This window comes from Trichogramma pretiosum, unplaced genomic scaffold (assembly GCF_000599845.2).
Source record: "Trichogramma pretiosum strain Unisexual culture from Peru unplaced genomic scaffold, Tpre_2.0 scaffold21, whole genome shotgun sequence".
In the NCBI taxonomy this organism is placed as follows: Eukaryota; Metazoa; Arthropoda; class Insecta; order Hymenoptera; family Trichogrammatidae; genus Trichogramma; species Trichogramma pretiosum.
Window position 1 is genome coordinate 2,298,731 of NW_019640940.1, and position 15,257 is coordinate 2,313,987.

The 15,257-nt window shown below is 36.8% G+C and overlaps 2 protein-coding genes across 3 annotated transcripts in view; one reads left to right on the forward strand and one right to left on the reverse strand.

Moving 5' to 3' along the window:
- LOC106659721 (serpin I2-like) overlaps positions 1-15,257 on the forward strand; it is a 49,018-nt gene that overhangs the window by 6,672 nt on the left and 27,089 nt on the right. The gene's annotated exons all lie outside the window — the stretch shown is intronic.
- Positions 8,589-14,396, reverse strand: LOC106659937. Its single transcript, XM_014382717.1, has 8 exons — positions 13,993-14,396; positions 13,542-13,733; positions 13,262-13,449; positions 12,962-13,191; positions 12,693-12,868; positions 12,446-12,611; positions 12,181-12,344; positions 8,589-11,503 (listed from the first exon to the last, which is right to left on the reverse strand). Exons 4-8 carry the CDS (start codon positions 13,029-13,031, stop codon positions 11,159-11,161), a joined length of 921 nt encoding a protein of 306 aa, XP_014238203.1. The 5' UTR covers positions 13,032-13,191; positions 13,262-13,449; positions 13,542-13,733; positions 13,993-14,396; the 3' UTR covers positions 8,589-11,158.

Genomic DNA, 15,257 nt, shown 5'->3' on the forward strand with positions numbered 1-15,257 from the left:
AAACACATTATTTTTTTTTATTGAGAACATGTTTAACTACGTCAGATATACAAATATTAAATTAGTCAAATTTTGCGGCTAAGCGTGGCTTTTATGCAAATGTGGTCTGATAATTTGAATATTTACAGTTCATTTTTCCGTAAAAAATTTGATTTGTTTATTCTTCGTATAAAAATTGAGTTGATTCGTACAAAAAATGTTTTAACATAATAAATGTTACAGTTGAATTTTAGGCCTATACATTTCGCAATCAAAATTGGCTACTAAATTAGCGAGCGCCTTCTGAGCTTGAGGAATGGCATATTTTGGTATCAACCATTTTATTATACTTGAGACTGGACGATTTAATATCCATAGACCGGTTAGATGAAATTCCACCTTATAAGGTTTTCTCTCTACCAATTGATTCAATGTTGCTCTGCACGGCTTTTCGTTGTAATCCACGGATAAATCAGCGAGCAATTCCAAGTCGCTAACTGCCATAGTAACATTTCCATTGATGTTAATTTTTCCGTACCTTATCTGAAAACAATTCAATTAATGGTCAATAATCAAGCATTAAAAATGTAGATACCACTGCGATTCTTTTACTCACATTGTAATGATCGATTTCAACTAATAAATCAGATAGCTTGTAGAGCAAAGATACTTCGAATCTTTGACGATTATTAGAGAAAACGATATCTCCGACTCTTTCCAAAGTTCTCAAATCCCTGCGATTCAAGTATGTTGTGAATAAAAATTATCAATAATTGGTAATATCATGAATTCGAACAAAATTGTGTATACCGAACAGTTCCATTGAAAATATCAAAAGCTCCCTGAACCTCCCAGAACGAACGTCCAGTTGCGAAAGGTTGGTGAACTCGAGGAATATCGACAATACCGGAGCTATTCTTAGTGACTGAATTAATTCCTTTGGATATTACGAAATCAATCAAAGCATTGACCGTTTCCTGAAAATAAACGATAGTATTTTGTAGCGATGGATACTTTTTCGTATCCGCAATAACTTACCTGTGGGTTTTTTTTAATATCTTCGATCATAGATGTCGGACATATTTCAAGCAAATGTTGCTGATGATCTTTGAATGAAATTTCATCAGTTGGGCGAATACAAGGGTTGCCATTGTGATTCAATGATTGCAATTCTGCGCAGACTTTTTTCACTCCGCACTCTCTTACTAAGTGTCTGACGATAGGCCCAACATCGTATGGTATATTTTGACTGTCAAAATAATTCAAAAATAATTAAAAAGGCGAATAAACAATTTTATGATATTTTTTATTAATTGATGTATACCCCAATGAATACGTTTCCTCTTTCACTAATTTGCATCCGTCGCTCCCGTTGACGCTTTTCGATGGCTGGTTGGTAAGAATTTAGATACAAGTTAAGTTTGACTTATGTACTTAAAAAAAGATGTTTCGCGAGGTATCATATTTTGCAAATAGCTCTACTTACACCCTTGACGATAAAACGTCCCGTCTTAAAAGTATCCTGGATTTTTTCCGTGGATAAGCCGTTCTCTCTCGACACGAAGGCTAAAAAAGTTTAAATTAGCAAACCTCAAAGAACGTGGCGAAGTCGGTTGTGCAATCGCAATATTTTCGAGATTATGTTTGATACAAGATACTTCGTATAAAATCTGCAAAATTAGCTTACCCGTAAAAGCGACATTAGCCGTGGGTATCGATATCTGCGTCTCATTTCCTGCAGTGACAGTAGTATCGGCTAGATCGTGATCGTCGTAATGCAACTTCACATCCAGTCCATGAATTCTGAAATGGAAACGTTGCTCGAATTCGATAATCTTCGCGTAATCCACCGGACATTCTGTATTGGAAAAAAAGAACATTTCGTCGGTAAAAACATAAAATCTATTAGAAGAGGAAAGAAGAAAACTCACTCGTTTCCAAAGCAGCTCGCGCGGGCGACAAAAACAAAAGAAGCGCGAGATTTAATATTATGAATAACATGTTTCCTACTTGGTCGATCTCAAAAGAATAATTAATGTCAAACGTAGTATACGATATTCGTCACAGATCGCGAAGTACATTATCAGCGCGAAATCAATTACTAATTATAAAATTTGCCTTCGATTTGTTATCTTTCGACTCCGTAAACCGCACCACAGCTGACTCGCTTTCAAAAGCACATTAATCGATCGAATTCTGTTATTGTCTCTATTATTCCGAACCTCTTACTTTCATGCAATTGCCATATATTTTCTCAAGTATGATCCAAATCGACAAGTTTTTATCCATTTTCTTTACATCAAATCGTTCGATAAACAAGCAACCCAATTCCGAGTTCTCGTCGTTGCATCGAATTTCTTTCCTGAAAAAGAAAAAGTTTAAAAAAAAAAAAAAAAGAAAACCTCAACGTCTACCATAGCGATGTAATTTAATCATCGTCGCGGGAAAAGAGCCTCGTAGCTGCGCATCGGCGCAAGTTGGTAATTGTCATCAATCATAGCGATCAACGAAGCCACCCTGTAATATTCACCGCTTGTAAGCGCATATATAATGCATAACATAATACATAATATCCATATACGCGTTAGCTCGCATCAAGCCACGGTCCTATATATAATACACACACAAAGTAATACGCGCGTCGTTATATGTGTACCTATATATGAAATCACGTCATAGTCGCATTAGCAGCTGCCTTTTCATTGTGTCCGCGTGTCTCTCTCTCGCTCTCCGTTCTTATCCAGAACAACCACCGCCGCGGGCGCGTATAATACACACATCCGTTATTATTATCTAATAATTTTCAGCTGGTAATTAATGGCGCCCACCACGGGTTTATATACAGTCTAAATAGTATTATATACGCGTATGAATACCTACATCCAGGCCGTGCGGGCGCTGTCTGCGATATATCGGAATACGATCGCTCAACGGGCAAAATTGTTTTGACACTTTGACTTTCTTCGATATATATACACGCGCGCGCGCACACAAAAGCCCTAATATAGCCGGCGCGCATTCATGTATATCTACTTTTTTTTACATTACCCGCGAACAAGTATATAAAGATTTCGGTTTCGGCACGCGTTAAATGTGTGCGCGCGTGTATGTATACAAACGAGACAAATTTATATGTATACACATCTAAGTATTGCGCAAGAGGTAAAAGTTTTGCGCGTATATATACCTACGCGTGTGTGCACGCAGCTGTATTATACGCAGAGAGACTCTGTGTAGACGCGGTGCGACTTTTGTATGTATAAAATAAGTATAATGAGAGGACTTTGATGAATCGGTCACGGTGACGGAAGCAAAGCAAAACTGCTGCATGTATGCATGCCATGCCATGCCATGCAGCTCGACAAATTCCTTTATACGACCGACACGTGTGTCTACTTGTGTCGTTTTCTGTGTACTCACGAGTCGATCATTTCGAGTAAATATTAATTTTTGATTAATAAAATGTAATGATTGACTTTGTCAAAAAAAAATTATGTTCGACCAGTTTATTGGCAGTCCAAAAGTTATACATCATGTATAAACGCTTGCACATGTGCATTCAATCATTTACTCTCACGCGAAATTTCCGTCGCAAGTATAAATTTCATCGCGTTACACCTCGTTGTAACTGTGATAGTATATAAAAGTCACGCGATTTGTAACTGGACGTGATTGTGCCTGCAGCTCGCGTGCAGTCCCACGGAGCATCGCTCGACGAGCCGGTCGCATACTGCGTCTCCAAGACTTCCGTGATCGCAATTGTAGCAGCAGCTCTTTTCCCATCGATTATTATGGCATCGGTTTCTTTTAAATATAAAAAAAATTAACAGATTATTCGCGAGGAACATACAACAGTTCGTGCGCACTGGTAGCACGAACGGTCGCGTATCGATTTCCTTTTCGGCCGAACGCGTTGAACGTTATATAGCGAGCGATTCTAATTAAAAAAAATTAGGATGTCTTGCATACCATTTTAACAGTAATTTTACACGTGTTTCGATACACGATACTTATATACACACCATTAAGCCTTAAAGTCTCTCGTTTTGTCAAATGTTGAAACCGGTTGAAAAACTTCACTCTCTCGCTCTCTGTCTCTCTTTTTGCCTAAATGGCATTTCTCGGCCTCTCGCATGCGTGCCTGCGAAATTTTAGAAGAAGTGGTTTGCGTGCGTGTGTGTGTGTGTGTGTGTTTGGACATACCGCGCACGCGGTCTCTTGCGTCTCCGGACTCCTTAATTAGTAGTAACGCTCGATGGATAATAAATTTTCGGCTCGAAACGTTGCCCGTACGTTATAATTTTCGCAGGCGTTTATGTGTGTCGCACGCGGAATATCTATCGCTTAAAAGTGCAAGTGGTTTTCCTGACCTGCACTCGTTGTCGTCGTCGTCGTCGTTGTCCTGTTTTCGTGAGAATTATCCGCGCTCGTACACGTGCATAACGTCGTAATAGCTCTCCCGCGAGAGATTCGCGAGGAATGAAGTATAAAGAGGTAGTAAATAAAAAAAATGTCCCGCCGGCAATAGCAGCAGCAGCAGCAGCAGACAACAGCGTTCGTTATATGTGCACCTAAATCGCGTCGCGTCGTATCGTGTACATGATAATCAGCAGCCCCGGCTTATGAGAGCGACCGGCTTTAATTGCGAGCGCGCGGCGGCGGGTTCAGTCGGTCAACGGGCGACTTCCGCTTTTTGTCTGCGTCTCTGTGTGTGCGCGCTTATAACACATACACTCCAAGTATAACAGCATAGTTCAGGGAGCTATGCAGCGCGCGACTGCAAAGGAAAGTTCCAGTCCTCCTTATGCGGGGCCGCCGCCGCCGGCCGCGAGCCAAATGCATCGCTATATAGACGCGTGTGCACACACGGTCGAAAGTATTATATATACGTTCGCGAAAATTTCCAAGGACGCGTAACAACGCGACGCACGTTTATATTATGCATTAACGTCTCTACCTGTATATTATACAGTGTCGCGTATATGCACCGGACTTTGAATCGCGTAACACGTCTGTGCGTCGGTGATAACGCCACTCGTCGTCGTCGTCGCGCGACCACTCGGTTGCGAAAAAATTCACAGCAGCAGCGGCAGCTTCCGGCTTTCTCGCGCATTTGCAAAATAATTTTTTTCGAGATCGTTTAATCTCGTTCGCGACAGCCACGGTTGAAAATGTATAACCATCGCACAGCGTGGCACGCGGGCATAGAAAGAAAAATAATAAAAATGCATTTCGAGACAGCTCTCGCGAGGATCGGTATGCGCGCAGCTATAGCTCCGAAGCAGTTAGGGCTCAAGGCATCTCGCGCTGTCTCTTTCACTCGCGCCGCGCACGCGAGAGTTGCACATCATCCGATTCACTCTCTCTCTCTCTCTCATACGCGCGCGCGAGAGCTGTATATGCAGCGCGATGCGATTAAGCAATTTCTTACGCGAGCTGTGATTCGTATCGGCGAGTAAGAGTTTATTTTCTTGCAACTGCAGCAGCAGCAGCCGCTGGCCATCACCGTTATGAGCACGTGTCGCAATTGTTTAATGCTCGCGCGATTTTAGGCGGATCTGCGTGAGCTGCCGAGCTTGTCTATATAAGCAAATTCACGTTTCATCCTGAAGACTGTGAGGCCTTAAATCGAATGCAAAAATTTTATTAAGGCAGTCGCAAATAAGCGATTATTTGGTGATGTACGTGTATTACATATATTTTTGTACACCTAATACAAAAAATTACGTTTTCATGCTAAAAAAAAGTGTCTTTAAACATACAATATATCGACTTTATGGCTCAAAACTATGCTCTTACTCTCACCTTGACTTCATTACACCGAAATTGTTGAAATATAAACTGGCTACTTTTGAAAAAAATTAATTTATGGCGTTACGCGCTAAAAACGGAAAATTTATTGATTCATTGAGAATATCAATGTCAGTTAGTTCGAAAACTTACTTTTCTCTATCGATGGAAACTGTTTACCATAGAGGTATAATTAATTTGTCGTAAATTAACTTATCGTAAATTTATCGTAATTCCAAGCCTCGGTTTCCAGGATAAAATGTGGATTCGATCATAAAAGCGCGATACTTCGCATTCCGTGGTGCTTTGCCTTGCATCTTAACGAAATTAATTTAATCACTTAATGGCTATCGCTTGTACATTGAATGTTTATTAATATGAGTTTACGACGTCGAATGGATCTCTGCATGCTCGAGGGTTAAAAGTTAGCCATATAATGCGATAATATTATCCCATTAAACCCTTGAGTCCGCTTGAATTTTTTCCTTGAAATCGTTAGAATAATATCGGTCATCGAGACAATAAAAAGTACCCTCGTACGCATACACAGACAAACGTGTACTCACGTTTCTCAGCGTCTCTGCGCGGCAACAATAGCTCACGGGGGCCTTTTATATTATTACGTGTTACATGCCTGCATACGAAAAGTGTCGCAATACACCACAGTACTATACTCTCCCGGCTTTGGAGCTGAGATTCGATTTAAACTTCCAGGCGTCGTGCCGCGCACATTTTTCCTCTTTATCTCTCTCGTGCCTACAGAGAGTGTCTATATAGCGTCTATAGTGCCCAGCCAGCCCTCCCTGACCCCGTGCCGGTTCTCACTAATCTCCATTATCACTCGAACAATGAATCAAGAAGTCGATGCAGCTGCGTATCATATACTGCACGCCTCGGCTGTAAACTAAAATTTCTGCTTTCGCGCGGCCTATGTATAGGCATGTGCTGTAGTACGGCCCTCGTAGGTGTGACCGGGAGATCAGCAGCGACACTTTTACGCTCGTATTTGTATATATGTTGCGTATGCATGTATAGGGAAAAAATGCACTACACGCGAAGCGGTATTAATCACGTTGAGAACGGGCCGCGATGCCGATGCGAGATTAAACGGTATTGTCTTCCATTCTCAGCTGCGTGGCTTATACACACACACAGCGTATATACCTGCGCGTTTCCTTTGCCGAAGTTTTCGCGCTGCATAAGCTTGTTTTGAAACTCTGTGGAAAAAGGAGTAATCCCTCGCTTATATACCGAATGTAGCATTTTTCATACGTATACGCCCAAGTTCACGCGGAGTTGATTAAAAAAATGGTACACGATGTACCATCACGACCATATAATAATATTTTCGTACGAATCATTGCCGCATCGAAGTGCGCCGCGTCCCGTTCTTGCCTTATAAAAATCATATCAAGCGTGGCCGTGTATTACGCAAGGGTGCACACACACACCGTTTCGCTGTACACATGTAAAAATTCTCTCCTCTACGCGCGCGCGCGTATGGAATATACGTGTGTAGTCGTAATCGCGCACCCGTGTCAAATAATTAATAATAACGATAAGAAATTACAATTTTTTCCCTCTTTCCTCGCTTACCTATCGTATAGAAGCATCCTCGCGCAGTTGAGAAAATTTAACCGCGGCGCGAGATAGCTGCAATCGAGGAAATGTCGAAAGAGCGCGAGGTGCGTCTCGAAATCGCGTGTACACGGAGAAAAATAGTATAAGAAATGTTACTATTTTTTTAGGAAAAATTGCTATAATTTATAGTAAAAGTGTGACATCTCGACCCTATTTGAAATTTTACTATACACCATAGCAAAAATTACTTATATTAGTTTTTACTAAGTATTTTAGTAATATTTCTCACGAGTATGAACAATATTTCTTACGAGCATGAACAATTTTTCTTATGAATATGAATAATTTTTTTAAAGAATATAATTAATTTTTCCAACGAATATTAACAATTTTTCTTACTAAAAAAACCATTTTTTCTAATGTAAAGAGTACTTTTTTCTTTGATAGGAGCAGTTTAAAACCGTGGTTGAAATATCAAAAATGTAGATGTTCGGATTTATATTCAAACTAATATTTTTTGATTTATTAGTTAGAATATTTTACCGAAGTAATTTAGGGAATTTAATTTTAACTTATAACGATTCTGACAAATTTTTATAATTACGATGTTTCACTAATTTACATATATCGCTCGCATTGTACATATTCTAAATCGCATTACATTTATTTACGCTTTAACTTATATCTAGCTACCTATAGTTGGCTATTGCCTCGCATATTTAATACTAAAGGAAATTTGGATCTTCCTTATATATCAATCTTTTTTTTTTTTTTGCCGCATGCGGGTTTCTTATACGCCACCTGCTGGTGAAGATGTTAGGAGGCTATGTAGTAGGTATTGAGATCTGAGATGGCCATAAATAGACATCCAAAATAAACGTGACTCTCGGATCGTTGGTGGCCATGTTTCTATAAATATAGGTATATAATCTATGTAAATTTGACGATCCGAGCAGCTAATACCCGCTTCCATCTCAGATCCCAATAGATTGTTTAATAATGTTCGCGAAACTAAGAAAGGAAGTGCAAGCTTTGATAGAGCACCCCGAACAAATCGTGAGTGAGGCAAGTCTTTTCGTCAGAGAAAGGGAAAAACATGCTGATACTTGGACTTACGGTTTGGAAATGAGGGTAGGAAAATGTATTAATATGCGCGCGCGTGCCTCGATTGTTGAGAAAAACGAGGAGGAAAAAGTCTCAAAATCGAGATGCTTTCAGACGCAAATAAAAAAGTTATATTAATTTTTAAAATAATACGTATTTATTGAATATAACATATTACATATCAATCATCGTAAATGCATACGATACAAACATTAAACCCAAGATTTATTAACATAAACACCATCTTTTATAAAAATGTGATAAGATATAATAGAATTCTCAATATCTGATTTGTCCAATAATACCCACTCGAACGAAGAAAAATCATATAACTTAAAAGCCTGCAAGTGGTGAACAAAAATCGAGTTTTTTAATTTTTTCGAAATGAGTATATATTCAGACTGATATTGTACAATTTCTTGAACGATATTGAAAATTGGCCCATTTTCACAAAATGTTATTAAAACAGTATTTTTTTTAATTCTTTTATCTGCATAATCAATATGCTTCAAAAGTACCAAACGTTCAAGCTCTTTGTTCTTTAACAAGTTCATGAATTGTACATAATTATCAACATCTGAAATACACTCATTTTTTTTTTTAGATTTAAAAAGTTCATAAGACGATTTTTTTGTTAAGAACCTATAATTTAAGTATAATTGATGTCTTACAGCAATCGTCTTATTAATGTTAATTCTACTCGTTGTGCTTTTGGAAATTTGTTTACCTTCTTGGTTTTTGCTTTCGAATCTCAGGCAGCTGAGTTTCCATAAAGGACCAAATAACGACATACATCTCCCATAATGTATTAAAAAGTGGTGCTTTGGTTTCAGATGATTAGGAAATAAATCATTCAACGATGACAAATAATCGTACACAATGATGTCTAGGGCTTTACACCACGATTGATCTATAATAGTACTTGATACCATTGTAACAAGCTCTTTCAAAATTATTAATAATTCCCATACCTCATCATCTTGAGGAACCAAAGGACCAATAATTAAACATATATTCTTAATTAAACATAACATTTCCGAGGAAGACATAATAATGTAACCTTTTTTCACCGAACTCTCCTGAATCTCTGGGGGTTTATTTACGTTATATTTTGGCCCATACTCGTGACTACGAGTCCTTAAATTAAACTTTTCAAGAGTGAACAATTTCTTTACAAATATGTAATGATTTAAAATTAAAGCAACGTCATACCGACACACGCCCTCAAACAAATCGTGCATCACGTCCACACAAATGTTTTCACTCATATGAAAATTATTTATCTTATGAAAAGTACATTTTTCTTTCAAACCAGATTGTTTTGAATCATTCATTAAAAACAAGTTCTCATAATTGTCAACAGTCCGTAAAATACAATCTTTTTCTAAAAATACATCATTTTTTTCGATCTGATTTATTAAGCAATGTTGGCAAAAGATATTCGCTTTGAAGCTCTCAGTCATACCTAAAAGTGAATGGAGTCCAAGATTGTCAGCAATTAAAAGAACGAGTTCAAAGAAAATTGTTATAGTACCTAATGAAGTATCTATAACAATTCCGAAATCGTTCAGATAATTGATTTCGTCAATGAGTTTAGAAAAAGTTACAGAATTAGTAAATATTACTCGGTCTAACGAATTGAATAGAGCAAAAACAAAGATATTTTCTAATTTGGATTGGAAGTGAGGGGGTAAAGAGGGTATACTTATGTAAACTGCTCCTGTCTTGGAAATCCCTTTATGAGAACCTAAAGGATCATTATTTTCATAGTCGTCAAAATAAAATATGAGAGGATAAACTATTTTATTGCCGTGAAACTTCGAGCGATTTTTCCAATAAATCCCTTGAACTAAGTTGCTAACAATTGTGTCATCAGAAATTAAACTTTTCATATACTCATTTGCCTCTTCAAAAACGTTAGGTAGTTCAAAAAACAATTTGAGTACAGATCTGAGAGGAATCATTTGAATATTAACTGGGATATGCATTAATTTCATAGCATTGTTTACTTTGCGGTATTCCCTTCTCTCACCAATTTTATACGACTTAGGGGGTACGAACGTTTTTAATTTCTTAAACACTACTAACCGTTTATGCTCAGAATTTACAGTCGTCAAAGATTTTGAAAGTGTGTCAAACATTTTGTTTAATTCTACTAAATTTTGAGATATTGACTCGGTCAATACGTTTTTTATGTTTTCTTTCAAAATATTTGACAATGTTTTTATAAATCCCTCCGACTTAAGAATTATATCGTTAACACACTTTCTAGGAATATTTTTTAAATTAAATAAACTTGCGACGTATACTGATACAGCTTTTTTCAAGTCACTTTCCCAGGTAATATTTTCATAAGTATCTATATCATCGAAACTTTCATTTTCAACAGACTGAAAATTTTCATAAACGTCGTCGTCGCTCATGTCATTGTCGCTGTCAAGGATTTCTTCTTCTCTCTGAACATTGTGTTGAAAATTTTGGTCAGTAAAAAACTGTTCAGGAGGAGGGCTTTGAGTTCTGACAGGGACAACAATGTGCTTATTCCCTACGTGTTTTTTTAACGAATTCAACAGTTTATAAACGCGATTACAATTTTCAAACATACAACTATAACTCTGCAAATCCTTATGAAATATTACAATGTGATCATAAAGTTCGCTCGAGTTTTCATACTCTAAAAAACAATTTTTACACGTAATCATTTTTAAATATTGTCTTGCAAAATTTTAATAAGACCGAAATAAGTTTTCATCTGTACGGTAACAACCTTTTCTTCCTTAATATTTAACAAAACTTGTTGTAAGAACTTCCAAATTACTTGCGTATTTTCGGGGTACTCACAGTCTAAACTGAAAAATATTTTCAAAGCAACTACAACTGTTTCTAAACAGTTACTTAACTCGTACAACTGATCATTCACAGCTATATGGTAGGACTCTATACTTGTAAGATTTCTGCCCACCGCTATTATAAGAGGTTGAAACGTCTCTTTTGCAATCTGTAGACGTTTTTTTAATTCTAGTATCTTGGGCTCTACTTCAGCATCACTCTGAAAAAGTAAAAACAAAATCATATATTTCTAAAATTCATTACAATTAACACCATTTTATACAATGGCGCAGTAATAAAGAGTATCAAATGATGTGATTACCGAAAGGCAACAATTGCTGACTGAAAAAGATTCGTAAAGAGAGAGCACAAGGAAAATGAAATGAGCGGAAGAAAAAATGACAGAAAGATCTCTAACTATGAATTCGATTAGATTTTGATGTGTTGCAGCTGTATATGTATTTAATATAATATTATGCATTACGTGGACTACCCTCTAGAAGGGGTACGTTATTTGCTCGAAAAGATGATTTGAAATAAGACTCGAAAAAAATGTTATTCATAATATTCCAATACACGGCTTAGGCTCAATATATTGCTACAGTACATGCTACTTTCGACGACGATTCATTCATAGAACTTGTGAAGGCCGCGAGTATAAAAAGTTCAATCTTTATATAATTGAACAATGCGAGTATTTTATATTTTATAGTTTTCCAAGCCCAAGCGACTTGCAATTGAGCACGAGAGTGACAAAAGATATATTAATTGTTGTTGTTTTGAAGACGCATAAATGTATCTTGTATTTCATTTGTACTTGATACATCGTAGTAGCGCTAGTAGAAAGGTTCTCGAACTACCTTCGTTTGCACACATTTTCAAATGAGAATTCATTACCTCAACATGCAAAATAAATGATTCTCTTCTTTCCTCTAGAGATTTTTTCGATGATGCTTGATTAACAATTTCTTGATTTTCACTCGTTGCTTTTCTCTTTCTTCCTCTAGATTTTGGTGGAAGCAAGTGTACTAATAAGTACATAAGCAAAAAATCTTGTTTCTCTAAAAAACAGAATTACATGTATTTTTATGTTGAAAGAATAAAATAATAGATTTTTTAACGTAATGTTAAAATCAATTGTAAGAACCGAAAAAAATGTTACCGTTGCTCAGATCACCAGATTTCAAACTATTAATAAGTCCCAATTCTTCTGCATTTTTAATTTTGTGCATATCAAATTGGTTCATCAATAAATCTCTAATCCTCTTCCATTCGCTATAATCAATAGGCGTAACATTCGTATACAATAGAGAAAAATCTAATTCTAGCTAAAACAAAAATAATAAAATAGTTACAATAAAAAAAAATAAATGGAATCAGAGAATATATATATTTAAAATTTCAAGTACCAGTTCCTTTCCTTTTTGTGTAGACAAGCACTTGAATTTCTCAAAGTAGGCATGAACTGTGAATTCTGTATTTTTCAGAAATAGTTGTCGTCTAGCGACAGAAGTCTCTTGCCAGTATTGTTCCACCTTAGTCCATGGGTCAATATTTTCACTCAACCAATCGATACGTTCTTCCTCTATAATCAAGAATATTAATTCAGAAAAGATGATAACAAAATGAAAGATTATTATGAAAACAAAATGTTTTCATTCTTAGTGTTTTTAAGTACCACTATTTGAAATAATAATCTGGTCCTCATCGATGATTTCTTTTTGTGCTAGAATATCATCAGCTTTCATAGTATCCTTTTTGTAACAAAAATGAGTCCATAGTGTCCCAGATGTGTTGATTACTGTTTTACCAGATTTTTTGTATGGAGAGTAGTACACTTCAGCACTTTCGTATTTGAATATTCTGTCAATTTCACTGGCAAGGGTGGTGAATCTTTCTGTTGTGATTCTATACAAAATTTTGAATTAATAGATAAAAATTAATGTACATAGGTTAAACTTGCACTTTTGCAACTTACACAAATTTTTCTAGTATTTGGTCTGCAGAGATCTTTCGAAGAGCAAGGTCTTTTTCTCTTTTAATGACCAATCGTGCAAGTCTGCATCTGATATTCTTTGGGAGAGGTTTTCGCTGAGCAGAGAACTTTTCGTACTGTTTGATGATCGCTTTGCCTTCAGATGTGCTTTTTATGTACTCTTCTAGCCCCTGTAAATAATATACACAAATGTACTTATAAACACTGACACTCAACACTATACGTATAATTCACAATAAAAAACTACATTTGCTGTACATACGGTATTAATGTGTTGTGGTTCTATACGTGGTTCATGAACACCTGGTACTGTAGCAACATTTTCTTTTCCACCCTTGTCTAAATCCCGTGTGTTCTGTTTTCTTCTCTGTGATGACTCGTCATTCAAAGTTACTTCAACGTTGCTAGTCTCAAGCTCTGGATTGAGCTGTGGGTTACAGCTTGAAGTTGACGGCTAGAAAACCACAAAAATCAATTAGTATCTAATAAATGCAACACACACAGAATGAAAAATTACTATAATTGCACAGAAACATAGATGTGATATACCTGTGAACTGGCCATTTCACCTGTTTTTCATAAATGATCAAAAACCCCTGACACCAATATATCTATATATGTTTATTACCAATTGTGATTAGTATGAATAAAATGATTTTACATTAACTATGTTAAACTTAAATATATGTTAAATGAATATGATCGATACTTACCAGAATAACAATTGAGATTAGGCGGTGTCTGGGACCTGCAGAGATGGTATAACCTCAATTTTGATCTCTGACGATAATCTTGGCCTCTCTCGATTTTGTTCTCAGATTAAATACCGCTTTAATCAGTGAAACGATGATCATAGGTAAACACACCAAAAATTTCAATTCAGGATCAAAAATATAGTCGAGTCAAGCAAAAACGTTTCCTTGAGACTAGTCGAGTTTTTATGTAACTTCAAGGACTCGTATTACGTAGGGGTTACGTTTTTGCACGTATGCGCGGGGCACACACTGAGTGGTCTATTTCGCGTTCGCGCTCCTAGCGTCAGTTGATGTAAACTGTTCGAATCGCTTATCTATAGAATTTTTACTATAGTAGCTATGAATATTTACTACAATAATTTCAACTTTCATTCTTATTCTAATAAAATTTCCCAAACATATATTAAATATTAATAAAATAAGGATTAAATTATGTAATAGATGAAATTTTACTATATTTTTTAGCAATAATTTAATAAAATTGTTGTAAAAATTATTTTTATAAAAACAGAAATCATCACAACGCTTAGATGTCCCACGAGTACTAAGCATTATAGTAATTTTTCTTCTAATAATAAGAATACTTATTATACATTTTTCTCCGTGTATGTATGCGCCGCATCGTTGTCGTACGTATATACGTACAATAATAACGTCGCGCTGAAGCAGCAGCAGCAGCAGTAATGTCGGTGGTGGCGGTGCATTTTCTATTCGCATAAAGAAAAATTCTTCCTCGCTTGCGCGCGCGCGCGCCCGCGTGTATCCGCAATCGCGCTATGAAAAAATCGTTTTTTTTTTCAATTACTATCGCGAGGGTATCGTATATCGCGCGCTGGAAAAATGAAGCAATTTTCGAGAGGCGTGTGTATGCGCGTTTAATCCCGCGCGCGCGCCTTTTTTTTCTATCAAATTCTCGTTCATAAAGGGATAATCGCTCTTGTCTAATGCTCTCCGTGCTCTCTCAGGCGGGTATTTATCCACGCGCGAATTGCGTACGGTAATGAAATCCAGCACTAATACCCGTGACGCGCGCGCGCGCACGCGTGTGTTTATATGCCTCTCTAAGTAATTATTATAAGGGTTGCGAAAAGCGCATAACTCAATCATTTCTCTATTGCTCTCGCGGAGATCTCTCTCTCTCTCTCTCCACTCGGGTGTAAATACATACGTATAAGTACATACCCGCGTTGCGGATCAATAAACATCAAGGGCAAATACGCGCC